The sequence below is a fragment of the Ranitomeya imitator genome, chromosome 2, assembly GCF_032444005.1.
Source record: "Ranitomeya imitator isolate aRanImi1 chromosome 2, aRanImi1.pri, whole genome shotgun sequence".
Classification (NCBI taxonomy): Eukaryota; Metazoa; Chordata; class Amphibia; order Anura; family Dendrobatidae; genus Ranitomeya; species Ranitomeya imitator.
In genome coordinates, this window is record NC_091283.1 from 383,924,074 (window position 1) to 383,949,701 (window position 25,628).

Consider the following 25,628-nt stretch of genomic DNA (forward strand, 5'->3'; position numbering starts at 1 on the left):
GGTTTTTATTATAAATATGACAGCCAGCACAGAGAAGCTGCAGCTAACCGGCTCCCAGTGTTCAATTGTACTCGCATCTTACAGACGCGAGTACAACAGAAGCTCTGACTGCCGGGTCAGAGCGATGCCAGCAGCATGATCAGATCATGTGATCACACTGCTGACATCACTCGCTGGCGCTGCAGAGACATAGATGGGTGGTAAGTGTTCCAGTGGCGCTGAAGACACTGAAGATTAAGTGCACAGGGGGGGGGGGAATTTAATGTGTGGGGAGAATTTGATTGGGATGGGGGGATTTATTGTGCGAGGGAAGAATTGGAGTGGGCATGGGAGGATTTATTGTGAGGGGAGAATTTCAGTGGGGATGGGGAGATTTATTGTGTGTGGGAAGAATTGGAGTGGGGATGGGGGATTAAATGTGTGGGGGGAGAATTGGAGTGGGGATGGGAGAATTTAATGTGTGGGGGAGAATTGGAGTGGGGATGGGGGATTTAATGTGTGGGTGGAGAAGTAGAGTGGGGATGGGGGGATTTATTGTAAGGGGAGAATTGGAGTGGGGATGGGGGATTTATTGTGTGAGGGGAGAATTGGAGTGGGGATGGGGGATTAAATGTGTGGGGGGAGAATTGGAGTGGGGATGGGGGATTTATTCTGTTGGGGGAGAATTGGAGTGGGGATGGGGGAATTATTGTGTGTGGTGAGAATTGGAGTGGGGATTGGGGGATTTATTGTGTGAGGGGAGAATTGGAGTGGGCATGGGGGGATTTATTGTGTGTGGGAGAATTGGAGTGGGGATGGGGAGATTTATTGTGTGTGGGGAGAATTGGAGTGGGGATGGAGGATTAAATGTGTGGGGGAGAATTGGAGTGGGGATGGGGGATTTATTGTGTTGGGGGAGAATTGGAGTGGGGATGGGGGGGTTTAATGTGTGGGGGAGAATTGGAGTGTGGATGGGGGATTTATTGTGTTGGGGGAGAATTGGAGTGGGGATGGGGGATTTATTGTGTTGGGGGAGAATTGGAGTGGGGATGGAGGATTAAATGTGTGGGGGAGAATTGGAGTGGGGATGGGGGATTTATTGTGTTGGGGGAGAATTGGAGTGGGGATGGGGGGTTTAATGTGTGGGGGAGAATTGGAGTGTGGATGGGGGGATTTATTGTGTGAGGGGAGAATTGGAGTGGGCATGGGGGGATTTATTGTGTGTGTGGGAGAATTGGAGTGGGGATGGGGAGATTTATTGTGTGTGGGGAGAATTGGAGTGGGGATGGGGATTAAATGTGTGGAGGGAGAATTGGAGTGGGGTTGGGGAGATTTATTGTGTGTGGGGAGAATTGGAGTGGGGATGGGGGGATTTAATGTGTGGGGTGAGAACTGAAGTGGGGATTTAATATGTAGAGGGAGAATTGGAGTGGGAATGGGGGGATTTATTGTGTGGGGGAGAATTGGAGTGGGGATGGGGGATTTATTGTGTGTGGGGAGAATTGGAGTGGGGATGGGGGATTAAATGTGTGGGGTAGAATTGGAGTGGGGATGGGGATTTAATGTGTGGGAGGAGAATTAGCGTGGGGATGGGGGGATTTATTGTGTGGGGAGAATTGGAGTGGGGATGGGGGAATTTATTGTGTAGGGGGAGAACTAGAGGGGGAATGTGAGGGATTTATTGTGTGTGGGGAGAATTGGAGTGGGGATGTTTAATGCATGTGGGGAGAATTTGGGTGGGGGAGATTTATTGTGTGTGATCAATAATCCCTTTAAAATAGTTTGTCCGATCTATTTCTATACAAGATATTGTGTCCGTCTGTTTTGATCACTCATAAGGGGCGTTTGTTTCCATGATTTGCACCTCACATACGTTCAAATAATGTGTTCAATATGTTGCTATAAACATACAAACGTAACAAAAGGAGTTTTCAATTCAGGTGGAGGCAGGAGGTAAAGGAACAACTTTCGTAATTTATTTTTGATGCTGTTCACGCTATAACAAAATGTCACCTATAAAACAGTAGCCTGGTACCACTTATAGTAATGGCTGATATAGCTGTTTGTCATCTTATCAAATGTCCTCCTCCATGTTTGAGATGAAAACACGTCACTGCTTCAAATGAACATTATCTATTAATCACTGGCGGCAGCGGTGGTGGCAGCATGTGGAGGCACAGATCTCTGTGAACCATCGTGGAGCAGAACAGTCACATCACAGACATACTGGGTATCACCACAGCAACCAATATGGTCATTGCAGCAATGAAACCAGAGACTGAAGGAAACCACTGAGGCATGAGCGCTCGATTGGTGGGGATAGAACACAAATGCACTGAATTGCTGCAGAAATGGCTGTCAGTCAGTGCTTGACTGTATACGGAGCAGTAACAAGCTGTACCAGCACTCCCCCATGACTGAGAGTCAGAGGCTGCTGGGAGGAATAAAGTTAATTTTCTCCCAGTAGCCGGGTTTTGTATATTAATCCTATATCTGCAGGTTAATAGCGTTCGGAGACATGGCAGGTTCCCTTTATTACCCATAAATAACCCACATACACGGCCGTCAGTAAGTTTTATGGGAGTGAGACTAGGAATATCACAGCACTGAGGGGGTTAATGTCCCCTGCACCCAGTAATGGGGAATCTCCAGCACCTACCTCCACCTGCAGAGCCGCACACCACATATATGGCTGTTCTGAGCATACAGGACCTGTGATGAGGTCACAGGAGGGGAGGAGTCAGGGGTCACATGATCAGGGGCCTCAGTCTGTGACATCATAAGGTCCTGTACACACAGATCAGCCATATATCTAGTGATGGGCAGTCTGGTTCTCTTTGTGATCAGGATCTCTTCTTTCACCATAATCTGTCAGCTCTTTTGGATTCCAAGTGGATCTCTATTACATTTGTGTTCACCTCTACATATTTAAAGTAAAATCATTGCAGCTAAAACCCGTCCCACCCCCAGGTAGCCAATGAAGTGCTGGCTGGGAGGGGTTTTGACTGCCAAACATTGTCATTTTACCCACTCTGGTGAGAACCATTCGGAGACTATAAGTGGCTGTCACCGGGGTGCTGGCTCCCATTGTTTCCAGAAGGAAGCCGGCGTTTTGTACCGGATCATTCAGGAATGACCCATCACTACATATATGTGGTGTGCGGCTCTGCAGGTGGAGGTAGGTGCTGGAGATTCCCCATTACTGGGCGGAGGCCACATTAACTCATTGAGCGCTGGTAAGGTGCCTCCCACACAGTATAATGCCCCCCCACAGTGACGCATCCCCCAAACAGGATGGTGCGCGCTCAACCCCACTCAGAATGCTACATGGAGTAATAAAATCCTCTGTGGTGATATAGACATCCAGGGGCACAGCGCTAATAGACCATGAGGTCTGTGAGTTAGGGGGCCACATACAAACACACTTGAAAACAATGATGGCATGGGAAGTAGTGATAATAATAATAATCTTTATTTTGATATAGCGCTAACATATTCCACATTATCATTGCTGTCCCCGATGGGGATCACAATCTAAATTCCCTATCAGTATGTCTTTGGAATGTGGGAGGAAACCGGAGTACCCGGAGGAAACCCATGCAAACACGGGGAGAACATACAAACTCCTTGCAGATGTTGTCCTTGGTGGGATTTGAACCCAGGACTCCAGTGCTGCTAACTACTCAGCCACCGTGCTGCCCGGTGATGAGCGAGCATGCTCGAATAAGATGAGTGCTGAGTGACTTTGGCGTGCTCAAATAGTATGTTCGTGTCCCCGGGGCTGCAGGTCTTGCCTAAAAAACAGACAATCCCAGCATGTGTTGAGGCTTTCAAGCAGCCGCGGGGACTTAAACATATTTTTGGAGCCACAGAAGAGACTCGGTTAGCACCCGAACGTGGAGGATAACACCTTATTCAAGCATCTTTGCTCATCACTACTGGGAAGCCGTCAGGCACTATGGTGGCATCATACTGTGTTGTGGGCACTGTGAAGGCATTATACTAAGCTTGTGGTGGGTCCTGTGGAGACATTCACTCACTAAGTTTAGGGGTCATTTTTGCTGGCATCATACTTGGCGGGGGCCAGCATAGGGGTATCATAGTGGCTGGGAACACTGAGGGGCACAAATACTTTGCCAGTGCCTCAATACTTTTCTCACTTTCTGTCTTTAAACGATGGGAGGCATGCCGTTCTGTGACTGCCTTTATGCGCCTTGACCATGAATTCTATGCACGTACCTAGTGACGTCATTGCACCTATAATATTGGAAATGGCGAAGGCCAGCGATGTAGGTGAAATAGGTACATGCCACTGCCCTGGAGCAGGCTTCCTAATCTTGGAATGTCACATGGATCCAGGATGGTAGGGGGTATGATAAATGTATGAGGAGTGGTTATTTGTATTATGAGCTGAACATCCTAATAGAAGCATGTTGGGTACATGCAATTCCAGAAGAGGGCTACGGAGGAGAGTGGGGAAACACATCGGAGATATCAATAATGCCCGAGATACTCCTATTTTAAGGCACGTTAGAGATGTACATGGTGTGGACTTGGACTGTTGTCACTTCATGGTAATGGAAGTAGTTACACCACCTACTGGGGGGGGATTGGGAACAGTTAATATTACAGAAGGAGGATAAGTGGATCTACCATATGAGAAGTGTATCTCCTGCTGGTCCCAATGAGCAGTTGCAATTTGGCTGTTTTCTGTGATCCTCCGCTCTTCTCCAGACTGCATTATTGGGTTGGCACCTTTTTCCCTGTTCTTCCAACCCATGAGAGAAATCTACTATATAAGCTCGATGACCTGGATAGGTCCTGGCCAGATTTATTTATGGCTATCTCATCATAATATTCATGGTATTTGACTCCTATGTACTTTCTCCTTTTTACTGAGATCTACAGGTTCAGCAACCTCACTGTAATATTTGATCCCTTGGTATATAGAATCCTTGGGTAATATATATATATATATATATATATATATATATATATATATATATATATATATATATATATATATATATATATATATATATATATATATATATATATATATATATATATACAGCGCCCCAGAGATCTGGTCATTGCAGTATGACACTCTGCCACTAAGGGGAGTGATGGTACGTCTGATGGCACTGAAGGAATTCTACTGACCAGGTATCACCAGCACACATTACACTTCACACTCCGGCCACTAGGGGGAGCAAAGGGCTTTATTTATTGGGCCACTCCTCACACTGGTAAAACTAGGGGTTGGATAGGAAGTTAGTCAGAAGCTGACTGGGTTGGATTCAGGCAACATCCCGTGGCAGGGGGTGTTGCAGGGAGAAGACACAGGGGGGTCCCTGTCAGGCGTGGGAACCTGGCAGGCACCTAGCGACCAGAATAGAACGTTACGGAACCGCGCCTGCACACCCCACGGCAGTATCCTAAGAAAGAGACACGAAGCAAAGGATATTGTGGAACAGTGAGAAACGAGATCAAGCACAAAGGAGAGCCAGTAAGAGTCGTGCCGTGAGACCGAGGCAACATCCCACTGAGGCGCGTAGCCGGTGGCTGGAACACCGAGGGAGTAACTGACTCTACGCTTTACTTCAAACTCCGCAGGACAGTTAATTATAGGTTGGCTGTCTCACCTAAACACCTACGAAGACATAGGGGGCAACAGTGGGAGAGGGGCGTCTCTAGGGTCCCGGAAGAACTTCAGGCCTTCCCGTCATAAGGGTGCGTCCTAGCCATAACATACCTGGGGGACGTTGAACTAGAAACATCTGGAACACATTAGAAAGAACGAACGAGAACAGAAGTTGTGAGGACTATTCCGAATGCTCAGCAGGGTAGCACTACAACACACAGGCGCTATTGGTAGGCAACGATTTCCACCTGCAAAGGGAATTCTGGAAGTGCCCATCGGACCGGCCGGTCTCAGATAGCCCTGTTAAACGTGCTCTGGATTGCGGATCCTGAAGTCTTCAGTAAAGAGGTAAAGAGACTGCAACCTTGTGTCCTCGTTATTGACTGTACCTCACACCATCACCATCCACCTTACTGGGAAGCCCTGGGGACATACTTCACCTGTGGGAAGGTATACCGTCCAGCTGCCATTCCATCACCCCAGGGAACCCCACAGCAGCGTCGGTCACCCTGACCGAACACCACAGGTGGCGTCACGAATCCCTGATAGACTGTATTCCCTTTATTGGACGCCCCTTAGCAGGGTCGCGGACCGGGTCTAGCCACCGTGACAGCCTCAGAACCGAACCAGAGAGGCCCGGTACTGAGAACGTGTGGCCCTGTGTCTGGGGGCGCTCCATATATATACACAGCAGGGAAAAAAGTATTTAGTCAGCCACCAATTGTGCAAGTTCTCCCACTTAAAAAGATGAGAGAGGCCTGTAATTAACATTATAGGTAGACCACAACTATGAGAGTCAAAATGACAAAACAAATCCAGTCAATCACCTTGTCTGATTTGGCAAGATTTATTTTGCAAATTATGGTGGAAAATAAGTATTTGGTCATTAACCCCATTCTGACCTCGGACGGGATAGTACGTCCGAGGTCAGATCCCCTGCTTTGATGCAGGGCTCCGCGGTGAGCCCGCATCAAAGCCGGGACATGTCAGCTGTTTTGAACAGCTGACATGTGCCCGCAATAGGCGCCGGCAGAATCGCGATCTGCCCGCATCTATTAACTAGTTAAATGCCGCTATCAAACGCAGACAGCGGCATTTAACTACCGCTTCCGGCCGGGCGGCCGGAAATGACGTCATTACCGACCCCCGTCACATGATCGGGGGTCGGCGATGCATCTCCATTGTAACCATAAAGGTCCTTGAGACCTCTATGGTTACTGATCGCCGGTGGCTGTGAGCGCCACCCTGTGGTCGGCGCTCACAGCACACCTCCATTTCTGCTACATAGCAGCGATCAGCAGATCGATGATATGTAGCAGAGGTGATCGAGTTGTGCCTGCTTCTAGCCTCCCATGGAGGCTATTGAAGCATGGCAAAAGTAAAAAAAAAAAGTTGAAAAAAATGTTAAAAAAATAAAAAAAATATAAAAGTTTAAATCACCCCCCTTTCGCCCCAATCAAAATAAATCAATAAAAAAAAATATAAAATCTACGCATATTTGGTATCGCCGCGCTCCGAATCGCCCGATCTATCAACTAAAAAATAGCATTAACCTGATCGCTAAACAGCGTACCGGGAAAAAAATTTGAAACGCCAGAATTACGTTTTTTTGGTCGCCGCGACATTGCATTAAAATGCAATAACGGGCGATCAAAAGAACGTATCTGCACCGAAAAGCTATCATTAAAAACGTCATCTCGGGCACGCAAAAAATAAGCCCTCAACCGACCCCAGATCATGAAAAATGGAGACGCTATGGGTATCGGAATATGGCGCATTTTTTTTTTTTTAGCAAAGTTTGGAATTTTTTTTCACCACTTAGGTAAAAAATAACCTAGTCATGTTTGGTGTCTATGAACTCGTACTGACCTGGAGAATCATAATGTCAGGTCATTTTTAGCATTTAGTGAACCTAGCAAAAAAGCCAAACAAAAAACAAGTGTGGGACTGCACTTTTTTTGCAATTTCACCGCACTTGGAATTTTTTTCCCGTTTTCTAGTACATGACATGCTAAAACCAATGATGTCGTTCAAAAGTACAACTCGTCCCGCAAAAAATAAGCCCTTACACTTACATGGCCAAATTGACGGAAAAATAAAAAAGTTATGGCTCTGGGAAGGAGGGGAGCGAAAAACGAACACGCAAAAACGAAAAATCCCAAGGTCATGAAGGGGTTAACAAAAGTTCATCTCAATATTTTGTTATGTATCCATTGTTGGCATTGACAGAGGTCAAACGTTTCCTATGAGTCTTCACAAGGTTGGCAGACACTGTTGGTGGTATGTTGGCCCATTCCTCCATGAAGATCTCCTATAGAGCAGTGATGTTTTGGGCCTGTCGCTGGGCAACATGGACTTTTAAACTCCCTCCAAAGGTTTTCTATGGGCTTGAGATCTGGAGACTGCCTAGGCCACTCCAAGACCTTCATATGCTTCTAATGAAGCCACTCCTTCATTGCCCTGGCGGTGTGCTTGGGATCATTATCATGCTGAAAGACCCATCCACGTTTCATCTTCAATGCCCTTGCTGATGGAAGGAGGTTTGCACTCAAAATCTCACAATGCATAGCCCCATTCATTCTTTTATGTACAGTACAGACCAAAAGTTTGGACCCACCTTCTCATTTAAAGATTTTTCTGTATTTTCATGACTATGAAAATTGTACATTCACACTGAAGGCATCAAAACTATGAATTAACACATGTGGAGTGGAATTATATACTTAACAAAAAAGTGTGAAACAACTGAAAATATGTCTTATATTCCAGCTTCTTCAAAGTAGCCACCTTTTGCTTTGATGACTGCTTTGCACACTCTTGGCATTCTCTTGATGAGCTTCAAAAGGTAGTCACTGGAAATGGTCTTACAACAATCTTGAAGGAGTTCCCAGAGATGCTTAGCACTTGTTGGCCCTTTTGCCTTCACTCTGCGGTCCAGCTCACCCCAAACCATTTCAATTGGGTTCAGATCTGGTGACTGTGGCGTAGCACCCCATCACTCTCCTTCTTGGTCAAATAGCCCTTACACAACCTGGAGGTGTGTTTGGGGTCATTGACCTGTTGAAAAATAAATTATGGTCCAACTAAATGCAAACCGGATGGAATAGCATGCCGCTGCAAGATGCTGTGGTAGCCATGCTGGTTCAGTATGCCTTCAATTTTGAATAAATCCCCAACAGTGTCACAGCAAAGCACCCCAACACCATCACACCTCCTCCATGCTTCACGGTGGGAACCAGGCATGTAGAGTCCATCCATTCACCTTTTCTGCGTCGCACAAAGACACAGTGGTTGGAACCAAAGATCTCAAATTTGGACTCATCAGACCAAAGCACAGATTTCCACTGGTCTAATGTCCACTCCTTGTGTTCTTTAGCCCAAACAAGTCTCTTCTGCTTGTTGCCTGTCCTTAGCAGTGGTTTCCTAGCAGCTATTTACCATGAAGGCCTGCAGCACAAAGTCTCCTCTTAACAGTTGTTGTAGAAATGTGTCTGCTGCTTGAACTCTGTGTGGCATTTACCTGATCTCTAATCTGAGCTGCTGTTAACCTGCGATTTCTGAGGATGGTGGCTCAGATAAACTTATCCTCAGAAGCAGAGGTGACTCTTGGTCTTCCTTCCCTGGGGCGGACCTCATGTGAGCCAATTTCTTTGTAGCGCTTGATGGTTTTTGCAACTGCACTTGGTTACCCTTTCAAAGTTTTCCCAATTTTTCGGTCTGACTGACCTTCATTTCTTAAAGTAATGATGATCACTCATTTTTCTATACTTAGCTGCTTTTTTCTTGCCATAAAACAAATTCTAACAGTCTATTCAGTAGGAATATCAGCTGTGTATCCACCAGACTTCTGCACAACACAACTGATGGTCGCAACCCCATTTATAAGGCAAGAAATCCCACTTATTAAACCTGACAGGGCACACCTGTGAAGTAAAAACCATTTCCGGTGACTACCTCTTGAAGCTCATCAAGAGAATGCCAAGAGTGTGAAAAGCAGTCATCAAAGCAAAAGGTGGCTACTTTGAATGACCGAGAATATAAGTCATATTTTCAGTTGCTTCACATTTTTTTTGTTAAGTATATAATTCCACATGTGTTAATTCATAGTTTTGATGCCTTCTGTTATGATACGGTGGTCTAGGAGCAACATGGAATGAGCTCTGAAGGAAGTGGTAACTATACTGACCGCAGTCCCTAAGCTCAACACAACACTAGAAGTAGCCGTGGAATGCTCCTAACTCTCCCTAGGCATCTCGTCACAGCCTAAGAGCTAACTACCCCTAAAGATAGAAGCAGGAAAGCTATCTTGCCTCAGAGAAAATCCCCAAAGGATAGATTAGCCCCCCACAAATAATGACTGTGAGTGGAGAGGGAAAAGACATACACAGAACAGGATAAGCACAGGAGGCCAGTCTAACTAAATAGATAGGACAGGATGGAATACTGTGCGGTCAGTATAAAACACTACAAAAATCCACGCAGAGTTTACAAAACATCTCCACACCTGACTAAAGGTGTGGAGGGCAAATCTGCCTCCCAGAGCTTCCAGCAAGACAGAATTAATTCACACTGATAAGCTGGACAAACATAGAAAGCAAAGAATGGATAAGTCCACAATCTATGGACAGAAAAGGGCAAGCAAAAACTTAGCTTAGCTGAACTGGTCAGGATATCAGGGAACTCCAAAGAGATGTGAATCCAACCAGGAACCATTTACAAGTGGCAATGGCTGAAGATAGAGCCAGACTTAAATAGCCGAGCAGAAGAGACGATAAGTGGAGGCAGCTGATGACAGCTAACTCCAAGGAGCAGCCATACCACTAGAAACCACAAGAGGGAGCCCAAGAGCAGAACTCACAAAAGTGCCACTTACAACCACCGGAGGGAGCCCAAGAGCGGAATTCACAACAGTACCCCCCCCCCCTTGAGGAGGGGTCACCGAACCCTCACCAGAGCCCCCAGGCCGATCAGGACGAGCAAAGTGAAAAGCACGAACCAAATCGGTGGCATGGACATCGGAGGCAACAGCCCAAGAATTATCCTCCTGGCCATAACCCTTCCACTTGACAAGATACTGAAGCCTCCGCCTCGAAAAACGAGAATCCAAAATCTTCTCAACCTCATATTCCAACTCTCCCTCAACCAACACGGGGGCAGGAGGGTCAACCGAGGGAACAACGGGCACCACATATCTCCGCAACAAAGATCTATGGAAAACATTATGAATGGCAAAAGAGGCAGGAAGAGCCAAACGAAAAGACACCGGATTAATAATTTCAGAAATTTTATAAGGACCAATAAACCGAGGCTTAAACTTAGGAGAAGAAACCTTCATAGGAACATGACGAGAAGACAACCAAACCAAATCCCCCACACGAAGCCAGGGACCAACACACAGACGGCAGTTGGCAAAACGCTGAGCCCTTTCCTGAGACAACGTCAAATTGTCCACCACATGAGTCCAAATCTGCTGCAGCCTGTCCACCACAGAATCAACACCAGGACAATCAGAAGGCTCAACCTGCCCAGAAGAAAAACGAGGATGAAAACCAAAATTACAAAAGAAAGGTGAAACCAAAGTAGCCGAACTAGCCCGATTATTAAGGGCAAACTCGGCCAATGGCAAGAAAGACACCCAATCATCCTGATCAGCAGACACAAAGCATCTCAAATAGGTCTCCAAGGTCTGATTAGTTCGCTCAGTTTGGCCATTAGTCTGAGGATGAAACGCCGAAGAAAAAGACAAATCAATGCCCATCCTAGCACAAAAGGCCTGCCAAAATCTAGAGACAAACTGAGAACCTCTGTCAGACACAATATTCTCCGGAATGCCATGCTAACGAACCACATGCTGAAAAAATAATGGAACCAGATCTGAGGAGGAAGGCAACTTAGGCAAAGGTACCAGATGGACCATTTTAGAGAACCGGTCACAAACAACCCAGATAACAGACATCTTCTGGGAAACAGGAAGATGCAAAATAAAATCCATGGAAATATGCGTCCAGGGCCTCTCAGGGACCGGCAAAGGCAAAAGCAACCCACTAGTGCGGGAACAGCAAGGCTTGGCCTGGGCGCAAGTCCCACAGGACTGCACAAAAGCACGCACATCGCGCGACAAGGTCACCAAAGGCCACCAAAAGGACCTAGCAACCAAATCTCTGGTACCAAAAATCCCAGGATGCCCAGCCATCTATCAGGAACAAACAGCTTCCCCACTGGACAGCGGTCAGGCCTATCAGCCTGAAATTCCTGAAGCACGCGCCGCAAATCAGGGGAGAATGCAGAAAGAATCACCCCCTCCTTAAGAATGCCAACTGGCTCAAGGACTCCAGGAGAATCAGGCGAAAAACTCCTAGAGAGGGCATCAGCCTTAACATTCTTAGATCCCGGAAGATACGAGACCACAAAATCAAAACGGGAGAAAAACAGGGACCATCGAGCCTGTCTAGGATTCAGCCGCTTGGCCGACTCGAGGTAAATCAGATTCTTATGATCGGTCAGGACCACAACACGGTGTTTAGCTCCCTCAAGCCAATGTCGCCACTCCTCAAACGCCCACTTCATAGCCAACAACTCCCGATTGCCGATATCATAATTGCGTAAAACTTTCTGGAAAAAAAAAGCACACGGTTTCATCAAAGAACCATCAGACTCCCTCTGAGACAAAACGGCCCCTGCCCCAATCTCAGAAGCGTCGACCTCAACCTGAAAAGGAAGAGAAACATCCGGTTGACGCAACACAGGGGCAGAAGTAAATTGGCGTTTAAGCTCCTGAAAGGCCTCAACAGCCTCAGAGGACCAATTCGTCACATCAGCGCCTTTCTTCGTCAAATCTGTAAGGGGCTTAACCACACTGGAAAAGTTGGCAATGAAACGCCGATAGAAATTAGCAAAACCCAAACATTTTTGAAGACCCTTCACAGATGTGGGTTGGATCCAGTCATGAATAGCTTGGACCTTAACAGGATCCATTTCTATAGACGAGGGAGAAAAAATAAAACCCAAAAAAGAGACCTTCTGAACTCCGAATAGGCACTTAGACCCCTTCACAAATGAAGCATTATCACGAAGGATCTGGAACACCATCCTGACCTGCTTCACATGAGACTCCCAATAATCGGAAAAAATCAAAATATTATTCAAATATACGACCATGAATTTATCAAGATAATTGCGGAAAATATCATGCATGAAAGACTGGAACACAGATGGAGCATTAGAGAGCCCAAATGGCATCACAAGGTATTCAAAATGGCCTTCGGGCGTATTAAATGCAGTTTTCCATTCGTCACCCTGTTTAATACGAACAAGATTTATATGCCCCTCGGAGGTCAATCTTAGTAAACCAACTAGCCCCCTTAATCTGAGCAAACAAATCAGTAAGCAAAGGCAAGGGGTAGTGGAATTTGACCGTGATCTTATTAAGAAGACGATAATCAATATAGGGTCTCAAGGAGCCATCCTTCTTAGCAACAAAAAAGAAACCCGCTCCCAATGGTGACGAAGAGGGCCGAATATGCCCTTTCTCCAAAGATTCCTTAACATAGCTCCGCATGGCGGCATGCTCTGGCACAGACAGATTGAAAAGTCGGCCCTTAGGGAACTTACAACCAGGAATCAAGTTAATAGCACAATCACAGTCCCTGTGCTGAGGAAGGGAACTGGACTTGGGCTCATCAAATACATCCTTGAAATCCGACAAAAACTCAGGGACCTCAGAAGAGGGGGAAGAGGAAATTGACATCAAAGGAACGTCACTATGTACTCCTCGACAACCCCAACTAGTCACCGACATAGTTTTCCAATCCAGCACCGGATTATGTTCCTGTAACCATGGAAATCCCAGTACAACAACATCATGCAGGTTATGCAACACCAGAAAACGGCAATCTTCCTGATGTGCAGGAGCCATGTACATAGTCATCTGTGTCCAGTACTGAGGTTTATCCTTGGCCAAGGGTGTAGCATCAATGCCCCTCAAAGGAATAGGGCTCTGCAAAGGCTGCAAGGAAAAACCACAGCGCCTAGCGAATTCTAAGTCTATTAAGTTCAGGGCAGCGCCTGAATCCACAAATGCCATGACAGAAAAGGACGACAATGAGCAAATCAGGGTCACAGATAAGAGAAATTTAGGCTGTATAGTACTAATGGTAACAGACCTAGCGACTCTCTTAGTACGCTTAGGGCAATCAGAGATAACATGAGCCGAATCACCACAGTAAAAACACAGCCTATTCTGACGTCTGAATTCCTGCCGTTCTATTCTAGTCAAAATCCTATCACATTGCATAGGTTCAGGACTTTGCTCAGAGGATACTGCCATATGGTGCACAGCTTTGCGCTCGCGCAGACGCCGATCAATCTGAATGGCCAGAGACATAGATTCGCTCAAACCGGCAGGCGTAGGAAAGCCCACCATAACATCTTTAAGGGTTTCAGAAAGACCTTTTCTGAAAATAGCAGCCAGAGCCTCTTCATTCCATTTAGTGAGCACAGACCATTTTCTAAATTTCTGGCAGTATAACTCTGCCGCTTCCTGACCTTGACACAAGGCCAACAGGGTTTTTTCCGCATGATCCACAGAATTAGGTTCGTCATACAATAACTCCAGCTAACTCCAAGGAGCAGCCATACCACTAGAAACCACAAGAGGGAGCCCAAGAGCAGAACTCACAAAAGTGCCACTTACAACCACCGGAGGGAGCCCAAGAGCGGAATTCACAACAGCCTTCAGTGTGAATGTACAATTTTTATAGTCATGAAAATACAGAAAAATCTTAAAATGAGAAGGTGTGTCCAAACTTTTGGTCTGTATTGTCCATGGATTAGTTGTCATGGTCCCTTTGCAGAGAAACAGCCCCAAAGCATGATGTTGCCACCCCCATGCTTCACAGTAGGTATGGTGTTCTTTGGATGCATTCTGTCTCCTCCAAACATGACGAGTTTTGATTCTACCAAACAGTTCTACTTTGGTTTCATCAGACCATATGACATTCTCCCAATGCTTTTCTGGATAATCCAAATGCTCTCTAGCAAACTTCAGATGGGCCCAGACATGTACTGGCTTAAGCAGGGGGACACGTTATGTTATGGTGGTCCCAGCTCTATGCAGGTCATTCACTAGATCCCACGTGTGGTTCCGGGATTTTTGCTCATCGTTCTTGCGATCATTTTGACCCCATGGGGTGAGATCTTGCGTGGAGCCCCAGATCTTGTATGTCTTCCATTTTCTTATTATTGCTCCCACAATTGATTTCATCACACCAAGCTGCTTGCCTATTGCAGATTCAGTCTTCCGAGCCTGGTGCAGGGATGCAATTTTGTTTCTGGTGTCCTTCAATAGCTTTTTGGTCTTCACCATATTGGAGTTTGGAGGGTGACTGTTTATGGTTGTGGACAGGTGTCTTTTATACTGATAACAAGTTAAAATAGGTGCCATTACTGCAGGTAAAGAGTAAAGGACAGAGAAGCCTCTTAAAGAAGAAGTTACAGGTCTGTGAAGCCAGAAATCTTGTATGTTTTTAGATGACCAAATACTTATTTTCCACCATAATTTACAAAATAAATGTTGCCATATCAGACAAGGTGATTTTCTGGATTTGTTTTCTCATGTTGACTCTCATAGTTGTGGTCTACCTATGATGTCAATTACAGGCCTCTCTCATCTTTTTAAGTGGGAGAACTTGCACAATTGGTGGCTGACTAAATACTTTTTTTCCCACTGTGTATTAGAAGTAGGGTACTATGTTATTATTATTATAAATTTTTATAGCGCCATTTATTCCATGGCACTTTACATGTGCAAAGGGGGCAAATATAGACAAATACAATAAACATGACTAAAAAACAAGGCACACAGGTACATAAGGAGGGAGGACCCTGCCCGCGAGGGCTCATAGTCTGCAGGGGATGGGTGAGGATACACTAGGAGAGGGTAGAGCTAGTGGTGCGGCAGTTCAGTAGGTTGAGGATCACTGCAGGCTGTAGGCTTGTCGGAAGAGGTGAGTCTTCAGGTTCTTTTTGACTTGATTATAAACATATAGTACCTTACCGTGGAATGCACCTTATATCTTTACAACAGGGTCATTTAGAGTGAGGGAGGGATAGCCGCTGACGAGTGGGCGCACCCCTGAACACGTTTAGGGTGCCAAGATCCGCACATCGGCAGGGAGATAACAGCAAAATATTAGGGTGATTTTCCCATCCCCCCTCAAAATACAGACAAATTACCTTGTTGTTGGAGACATGATTATAATTTTTTATATATACACAAAATAATAAGTTTTTAACGCTAATAATAAAGGTTATATTTTATGATTTATTTACTTTCCTATCTAACATACGGTGATTTTGTGGCCTGAATATTGGACACCCCTTTACGTTAATGTCAGCTGCAACTGCCAATATCAACGGATTCAGCAGATAATCTAATATGTATGGGGGCACTGGGTAGCGAATTGTCAAGGGACATGTCCATCAGTCATGTCCGATTTTAGAATGTAAATCACTCTGTTCTCCTGGTAACAAGCCACCGGCTGAGATGTCTGTTGGCTGCTTTCTCATAGAGGAAATAGGAATGCTTGGAATAGGAGTAGGCTTTATCTCTGTCAGTGACCTCAGAGATAATGGAGGAGGCTGTATCTCTGTCGGTGACCTCAGATATAATGGAGGAGGCTCTATCTCTGTCAGTGACCTCAGAGATAATGGAGGATGCTCTATCTCTGTCAGTGACCTCAGAGATAATGGAGGCGGCTCTATCTCTGTGTCACGCCAAGGCAGGCAGAGCAAGGTTCGTGAACCCACTAGACCACAGAGGACTCTGTGGAAGTTGAATCCTAGGAACCAGCTGGACAAATATGTCACATGAATCAGCAAAGCTTTATTCAGGTTATAAAGCAGGTAAACCTACAAGCGAGAACCCCCTGAGCTGAAACACAGAATACTCCCGAGGGAGCTCCGGTGAGCGAACCCTTATACACAGAGACAGACCCGGCGCAGCAAAGGAAGCTTACGTGCAACAGCTCCAGAGACCAGAGGGTCAGACCCAAACGGGACAGTTGTACTGGGAGAGGAGGAGCGACAGGTCCAGGGAACCGAAAAATGAGAACCAGCAGGGCCCAAGGACAGGGGTGGATTAAGGGTAGCCAGGGCCCCGGGCTCTTCAGACTCTGTGGGGCCCCAGTCATGTTACGGGGTCATGCGACGTGGTCTGTTATGATCTGGTGGCCTTGGAGCCGCATGGAACTTTCTCTGGAGTTGGTGGAAACTATACTGACCGCAAATCCTGAACTTAACATTGCAACTAGAAGTAGCCGTGGGGTGTGCCTAACAAATCCTAGACACCTCGACACAGCCGGAGGACTAAATACCCCTATAGATGGAAGTAGGAATTCTACCATGCCTCAGAGCAGACCCCCAAAGGATAGGCAGCCCCCCACAAATATTGACTGTGAGTAATAGAGGAAAGACACACGCAGGCAGGAAACAGGATTTAGCAAAAGAGGCCACTTCTAGCTAAATAGGAAAGGATAGGACAGAATACTAAGCGGTCAGTATTAAAACCCTTCCAAAAAATATCCACAGCAGATGATACAAAAAATTCCACCATCTAACTAAAAATGTGAAGTGTATATCTGCAACTCCTGAGAATCCAACAAGACTGAGAAAACACTGACACAATCAAGCTGGACAAGAGAAAACAAATGAATAGCACAAAATTATTAGCACACAGCATGAGTGCCACAGGAAATAACAAACAAACACTTATCTTTGCTGAATTAGCAGCAAGGCAAGAGGAACCAGACAGAGAACCTACTCCTCCCAGAAACATGGACAACTGGCAAGGACTAATGAATCCTGCACACCTAAATACCCCAGTCAGAACTGCAATCAGCAGAAACACCTGACCAAGGCTGCCCTTCAGGAACAACTGCATTACCACCTACAACCACCGGAGGGAGCCCAAAAGCAGAATTCACAACAGTACCCCCCCCTTGAGGAGGGGTCACCGAACCCTCACCAGAGCCCCCAGAACGATCAGGACGAGCCAGATGAAAGGCACGGACCAAATCAGCAGCATGGACATCTGAGGCAAAAACCCAAGAATTATCCTCCTGGCCATAACCCTTCCATTTGACAAGGTACTGAAGCCAACGCCTCGAAAAACGAGAATCCAAAATCTTCTCAACCACATACTCCAACTCTCCATCAACCAACACAGGGGCCGGAGGATCAACAGAGGGAACAACGGGCACCACATATTTCCGCAATAAAGATCTATGGAAGACATTATGGATAGCAAAAGAGGCCGGAAGCGCCAATCGAAAAGACACCGGATTAATAATCTCAGAAATCCTATAAGGACCAATAAACCGAGGCTTAAACTTAGGGGAAGAAACCTTCATAGGAACATGACGGGAAGACAACCAGACCAGATCCCCAACCCAAAGCCGGGAACCAACACACCGACGACGGTTAGCAAAACGTTGAGCCTCCTCCTGAGACAACACCAAATTGTCCACCACATGAGCCCAAATCTGCTGCAACCTGTCAACCACAGAATCCACACCAGGACAGTCAGAAGGCTCAATCTGCCCAGAAGAAAAACGAGGATGAAAACCAAAATAACAAAAGAAAGGCGAAACCAAAGTAGCCGAACTAGCCCGATTATTAAGGGCAAACTCGGCCAATGGCAAGAAGGCCACCCAATCATCCTGATCAGCAGACAGAAAGCATCTCAAATAAGTCTCCAAAGTCTGATTAGTTTGTTCGGTCTGGCCATTTGTCTGAGGATGAAATGCAGAAGAAAAAGACAAATCAATGCCCAGCCTAGCACAAAAGGCCCGCCAAAACCTAGAAACAAACTGGGAACCTCTGTCGGACACAATATTCTCCGGAATACCATGCAAACGAACCACATGCTGAAAAAACAACGGAACCAAATCTGAAGAGGAAGGCAATTTAGGCAAAGGCACCAAATGAACCATCTTAGAGAACCGGTCACAAACAACCCAGATAACAGACATCTTCTGGGAAACCGGAAGATCAGAAATAAAATCCATAGAAATATGCGTCCAGGGCCTCTCAGGGACCGGCAATGGCAAAAGCAACCCACTAGCACGGGAACAACAAGGCTTGGCCCGCGCACAAGTCCCACAGGACTGCACAAAAGAACGCACATCACGTGACAAAGAAGGCCACCAAAAGGACCTAGCAACCAAATCTCTGGTACCAAAAATACCAGGATGACCAGTGTTGTGAATTCTGCTCTTGGGCCCCCTCCGGTGGTTATGAGTGGTAGTGCTGCGGTAGTTGGATCGCAGCATTTATCAGGTGTATCTATTTTTTGCAATTTGGGCTGGGCTATATAGCCTTGCTTGTTCCTTTAGTCAGTGCCAGTTGTCCATTGTTTTTGGAGGATTCACATCCCTTCTGGTCTCTCCTGTTTGCTGTGCTTTTCTTCAAAGATAAGTCCTGGCTTTGTTTTTGCTGTCCACCTGCTGTGGACCTTATAGTTCTGTGCATTTTTCATGTTTTGTCTTGTCCAGCTTTGTTGTGAAGGATTTTTTGCAGCCAAGCTGTGTCTCTGGAGATGCAGATATACCCTCCATGTCTTTAGTCAAATGTGGTGTTTTTGTATTTTCTGTGGTGGATATTTTCTAGTGTTTTAATACTGACCGTATAGTACTCTGTTCTATCCTTTCTTTTTAGCTAGTATGGCCTCTTATGCTAAATCCTGATTTCATGTCTGCGTATGTTATTTCCCTCTCCTCTCACAGTCAATATTAGTGGGGGGCTGTCTATCCTTTGGGGATTTTCTCTGAGGCAAGATAGGTTTCCTGTTTCTGTCTTTAGGGGTAGTTAATTCTTAGGCTATGTCGAGGGGTCTAGGGAGCGTTAGGTACCCCCCACGGCTACTTCTAGTTGCGCTGCTAAGTTCAGGGTTTGCGGTCAGTACAGGTGCCACCTTCTCCAGAGTACGTCTCATGCTGCTCCAAGGCCACCAGATCATAACAGACCAGCCAACACAGAACAGTGAACCTCAGAAATCACTCTACTAGTCCATCTGTCAGGAACAAACAGTTTCCCCACTGGACAGCGGTCAGGTCTGTCAGCCTGAAATTCCTGAAGGACCCGTCGTAAATCAGGGGAAATGGCAGAAAGGACCACCCCTTCTTTCAGAAAGCCGACCGGTTCAAGGACCTCAGGAGCATCAGGCAAAAAACTCCTAGAGAGGGCATCAGCCTTAATATTCTTAGAACCCGGAAGATATGAAACCACAAAATCAAAACGGGAAAAAAATAAGGACCATCGAGCCTGTCTAGGGTTCAGCCGTTTGGCAGACTCGAGGTAAATCAGATTCTTATGATCGGTCAAGACCATAATACGGTGCTTAGCTCCCTCAAGCCAATCTCGCCACTCCTCAAACGCCCACTTCATAGCCAACAACCCCCGATTGCCGACATCATAATTGCGTTCAGCAGGCGAAAACTTACGGGAAAAGAAGGCACATGGCTTCAACACGGAACCAACAGAATCCCTCTGAGACAAAACGGCCCCTGCCCCAATCTCAGAAGCGTCAATCTCAACCTGAAACAGAAGCAAAACATCTGGTTGGCGCAACACCGGAGTAGAAGTAAATCGGCGTTTAAGCTCCTGAAAGGCAGAGACAGCCGCAGAGGAGCAATTCACCACATCAGCGCCTTTCTTAGTCAAATCGGTCAAGGGTTTAACCACGCTGGAGAAGTTAGCAATGAAACGGCGATAAAAATTTGCAAAACCCAAAAATTTCTGAAGGCTCTTCACGGATGTGGTTTGAATCCAATCATGAATGGCCTGAACCTTAACCGGATCCATCTCTATAGACGAGGGAGAAAAAATAAAGCCCAAAAAAGAAACCTTCTGCACCCCAAAAAGACACTTAGACCCTTTCACAAACAAGGCATTGTCACGAAGGATCTGAAATACCATCCTGACCTGTTGCACATGAAACTCCCAATCATCGGAAAAAATCAAAATATCGTCCAAATATACAATCAAGAATTTATCAAGATAATTCCGTAAGATATCATGCATGAAGGACTGAAAAACAGATGGAGCATTAGAGAGTCCGAATGGCATCACATGGTATTCAAAATGGCCTTCGGGCGTGTTAAACGCAGTTTTCCATTCATCACCCTGCTTAATACGAACAAGATTATATGCCCCCCGAAGGTCAATCTTAGTCTACACGAGAAGCTAATTCCTGAACATCCATGCTAGCACAAGACTCTTCAGCCACCCAGAGATAAAGAGGGAAGAGAAGGAAAAGCAGACTACAGAAAAAAAATGGCTCAACACCTTTCTTCCCTTCTTCTGAGATGCATTTAACTCATTATTGGCCAGTTGTACTGTTATGATCTGGTGGCCTTGGAGCCGCATGGAACTTTCTCTGGAGTTGGTGGAAACTATACTGACCGCAAATCCTGAACTTAACACCGCACCTAGAAGTAGCCGTGGGGTGTGCCTAACAAATCCTAGACACCTCGACACAGCCGGAGGATTAAATACCCCTATAGATGGAAGTAGGAATTCTACCTTGCCTCAGAGCAGACCCCCAAAGGATAGGCAGCCCCCCACAAATATTGACTGTGAGTAATAGAGGAAAGACACACGCAGGCAGGAAACAGGATTTAGCAAAAGAGGCCACTTCTAGCTAAATAGGAAAGGATAGGACAGAATACTAAGCGGTCAGTATTAAAACCCTTCCAAAAAATATCCGCAGCAGATGATACAAAAAATTCCACCATCTAACTAAAGATGTGGAGCGTATATCTGCAACTTCTGAGAATCCAACAAGACTGAGAAAACACTGACACAATCAAGCTGGACAAGAGAAAACAAATGAATAGCACAAAATTATTAGCACACAGCATGAGTGCCACAGGAAAAAACAAACAAACACTTATCTTTGCTGAATTAGCAGCAAGGCAAGAGGAACCAGACAGAGAACCTACTCCTCCCAGAACCATGGACAACTGGCAAGGACTAATGAATCCTGCACACCTAAATACCCCAGTCAGAACTGCAATCAGCAGAAACACCTGACCAAGACTGCCCTTCAGGAACAACTGCATTACCACCTACAACCACCGGAGGGAGCCCAAAAGCAGAATTCACAACAGGGGTCATCATATACCTGAACCAGATTATTCCAGAAAAATAGTTGCTGAGTGAAACTCGACTTCTCACCTATCACACATTAACAGTTCCCATCACCAGATCACACATATAGCCGGCAGCTTTTGTTTTGGCCAAAAGATTTTTTAAGCTGTCACCATAACACGGTAGACACTTTTGGCCGGGCCCTACTCTACTGTAACCCATTAAATATTTGTTAAAATATGCAATACAATTTAGGTATATTTTTACTTATTTTTAAAATGACCAATAATATCACATACAAGGAACAAATACCGCTACAACATGTCCAGACCACATATTACCACCACAGTGATCGAATAATATCACATACAAGGAACAAATACCACAATACCATGACCATACCACATATTACCACCACAAAGTGACCAAAAAACACATACAAGTGACAAATACCGCAACACCATGTCCAGACCACATATTACCAACACATAGTGACTGAATACTACAATGCTGATCAGTAATAAAAAAAATACTGTCACCATAAGTGCCATTATACAGAGGAGATCTGTACTTAGTATGAGGTGTCTGTGTACAGGTAATACAGTGATCACTGGTGACATTATACACAGGACCTCTGTATATAGTATACAGTGTATAGTGTCAGTGTACAGTGTGAGGCAGTGACCGGTGTCATATGCGAGGGTCGCTATGTATCCCCCAGGATGTGCTTAGAGGCATATTAGATCCGCTGGAGTGCCCTGTGCTCACAGCGGTTTGTCTGTGAGACACAGGGAAGAATAAAAGTGAGTGTGAACTGGGTCAAGTTATTTGACCCAGAAATTATTCAGGAAAACCCGGTATGGGCTTTTATTTTTGAAACGGTCTGTAGGAAGGTAGTGGGGTCGGTCCGTTTCCTCCAGCCCAGATCTTATAGTGGCCCATGGCCATAGAATCTGGAGGAAAAAAAAAACCCTGCAAGAGAGTTTGGGTGTGTCAGTATTGGTCTGGGAGTCAGACCTAGCAGGAGGCTTATGAGGAGCTCTTTCCGTGTGGAGCAACACGGGCCAGGCAGAGCCTAAAAAGCCTGACACCCCAGCGTACACAGTGGTGTAATACGTTCACGGCAATGGATTGTGGACTGTCTTTGTTTTTCCCGGCTGCATACCAAAGGACTTGTTTGCTTATGTTTTCGGTTTGTGAGTATACTATAAAATAAACGAGACTTTATTTTGAACTTTATATGGGTCACTGCCTTCTCACTGCACAGCAAGGACATCGCTGCATGACATTTGGTGAAGAATGCGGGCAGTGTGAATTAAGGCATACCCCAACACCATTTGCATGTCTGTTATTAAGCCTGCTACATTACAATTCAGGCCTACAGACAAAATGGAGGAGATCCTAAGGCAGCTGGTCCTCACACAGCAACAACAGCAACAAACTAATAACCTGTTGCTGCAGCAAATTACAGCCCTGCGTGAGGCACCTCCAGCACCAACCCCAAAATGTTACAATGCCCAAGACAAGGTCCGCTCTGCTTTGAGGAAATTGAGTCCGGAAGATGACGTGGAAGCTTTCCTCAGCGTCTATGAGCGCACGGCAGACCGGGAGAGTCTGCCAGCAGCACAGTGGGCCGAAGTTGTGGCTCCGTTCTTGAGGGGTGATGCGCTAAAGGCCTACTTTGACCTCAGTCGGGAGGATGCCCAGGACTATTCTAAGCTAAAAGGTGAGATCCTTGCCTGACTGGGGGTTAATACTTATGTGAGAGCTCAACGGGTGTTTTCTTGGACTTTTTTGGAAGCCCAGCCTGCCCGGTCTCAGATTTTTTACTTACTGCAGCTTGTGAAACGGTGGCTCCAACCTGAGAATTTATCCACAAGTCAGATAGTGGAGAGGGTGGTGGTCGACTGACTGGTGAGGGCTCTGCCAGCAGCCATACAGCGTGGGGTGGGTCAAGGGGACCCGGGTACCCTGGACCAGGTTGTAGGTCTGATAGAGTGATATAAGGCCACCCAGGACTTTATATGGGACACTGCTCCGCTTCGGCTATCATGTAAGCCTCCGCCAGCTCAGGAGTCTGAGAAAAGTCCACAACCCTCCACTGGGACAAAACTGGACCGAGTCCGTGCTTGAGGGGTTGTCTCGGAAAGAGAGTGACCACAGACCGGTGTTCCCTAAACTGGCCCCAAGGTTACCTCCTGCCACAGTCATTACGTGTTGGTGGTGCCAAGAACCTGGACATGTGGTTGCTAATTGCCCCCTAACAACAGAACCCATGGACTGCGGGTATACCCGCCGGGTGTCTATGTATGCCCAGCCAGTCAGCATTGCCACTACAGACCCTGCTGGTACCGAACCTCAGCTGTGCAGAGTACTCGTTAACGGGTACAAGACGGATGCTCTCTTGGACTCGGGGAGCTTGGTGACCCTGGTACACGGGTCCCTGGTTGCTGGGGACAGTCCTAATGGACGAAAGGTGGGGGTAGTGTGCATACATGGGGACTTCTGAGAGTACCCGACTGCGGAGGTCACGTTCTCCACTCCATGTGGAGAGATAAAACATGTGGTGGGAGTGGTAAAGACTCTTCCGTATGGAACCATGATGGGTAAAGACTTGCCCTTGTTCTGGTCCCTCTGGGAGACCAGAGTTAACCCTCTCAGGATAAAAAGCATTCCGGATGCAGAACCCGAAGATCCCGAGTCAGGGACACCTGCCGTAGGGGTCGCCACGATAGGGACAGTGTGTAATCCCGATAGGTTCCCCCTAGAGGTGTTGGCAGGAGAAGTGGAAGAGAATCCACCAATTCCTGAGCTGGAGGTGTCACCTGGTAAGTTTGGGACTGCCCAGTTCCAGGATCCCACACTGACCCGGGCAAGGGAAAGAGTAATCGAGGTGAATGGGGTGGCACAACAACCTGGTGCAGAAAAGGAGTTTCCCCGGATGATGATCAACCAGGAGTTACTGTACAGGGTTGATAAAATTCCGGGATGAGGTGGTGGAACAACTGGTAGTGCCCAAACCCTATCATCGGGCAGTGCTCGACATGGCTCACACTCACATGTTGGGGGGGCACTTGGGGGCCAAAAAGACGTTAGAGCACATATTACAGAGGGTTTTTTGGCCTGGTGTCTACGCTGAGGTTACAAAGTACTGTGACACATGTCCTGAGTGTCAACTAACCTCACCCACCACGAACTACCTGAGTCCATTAGTGCCTCTGCCCATCATAGAAGTACCTTTTGAGCGGATAGCGATGGATCTGGTAGGACCAATAGTAAAATCCGCCCAGGGCCACCAGCACATATTAGTAGTCGTAGACTACGCCACCCGATACCCAGAGGCGATACCGCTCCGGCACACTTCGGCTAAATTAATAGCCCGTGAACTGTTTGCCATGTTTTGTCGCCTTGGGCTACCCAAGGAGATTCTTACGGATCAGGGAACTCCTTTTATGTCTAAAGTGACTAAGGAGCTATGTAAATTGCTCCAAATTAAACTATTACGTACGTCAGTGTACCATCCACAAACCAACGGGTTGGTTGAAAGGTTTAATAAAACCCTCAAGGCCATGCTCAAAAAGGTGGTCGCCAAGGATGGGAGGGATTGGGATATGTTATTGCCATATTTAATGTTCGCCATACGCGAGGTACCGCAGGCTTCCATGGGATTCTCCCCATTTGAGTTATTGTATGGCAGGCACCCGAGGGGACTTCTGGATGTAGCCAAAGAGACGTGGGAACAGGAGCCCACTCCACATAAGAGTGTCATCGAGTATGTGGCAAGTATACAGGATCGGATTGCGGTGGTGCGACCCATAGTAAAGGAGCATCTGTTGGATGCCCAGGCCGCTCAGAGCCA

General features: G+C 46.4%; 2 protein-coding genes across 3 annotated transcripts in view; one reads left to right on the plus strand and one right to left on the minus strand.

Moving 5' to 3' along the window:
* The window catches only part of LOC138664072 (gastrula zinc finger protein XlCGF26.1-like), a 43,568-nt gene extending 40,880 nt beyond the window's left edge, over nucleotides 1–2,688 (minus strand). Inside the window, exon 1 of the mRNA XM_069750497.1 lies at nucleotides 2,639–2,688. The gene's annotated coding sequence lies outside the window, so the exon portion shown is untranslated. The remainder of the gene's footprint in view (nucleotides 1–2,638) is intronic.
* An 82-nt stretch (nucleotides 2,689–2,770) lies between these two features.
* LOC138664062 (zinc finger protein 852-like) overlaps nucleotides 2,771–25,628 on the plus strand; it is a 50,201-nt gene continuing 27,343 nt past the window's right edge. The window contains exon 1 of one of the 2 annotated variants that reach the window (XM_069750480.1): nucleotides 2,771–3,157. Coding sequence is in view for 1 of the 2 variants with exons in the window: in XM_069750479.1 (XP_069606580.1) it covers nucleotides 3,131–3,157 (27 nt within the window). In the remaining variant the exon portion in view is untranslated. The remainder of the gene's footprint in view (nucleotides 3,158–25,628) is intronic. The other variant, XM_069750479.1, reaches the window with a different exon arrangement.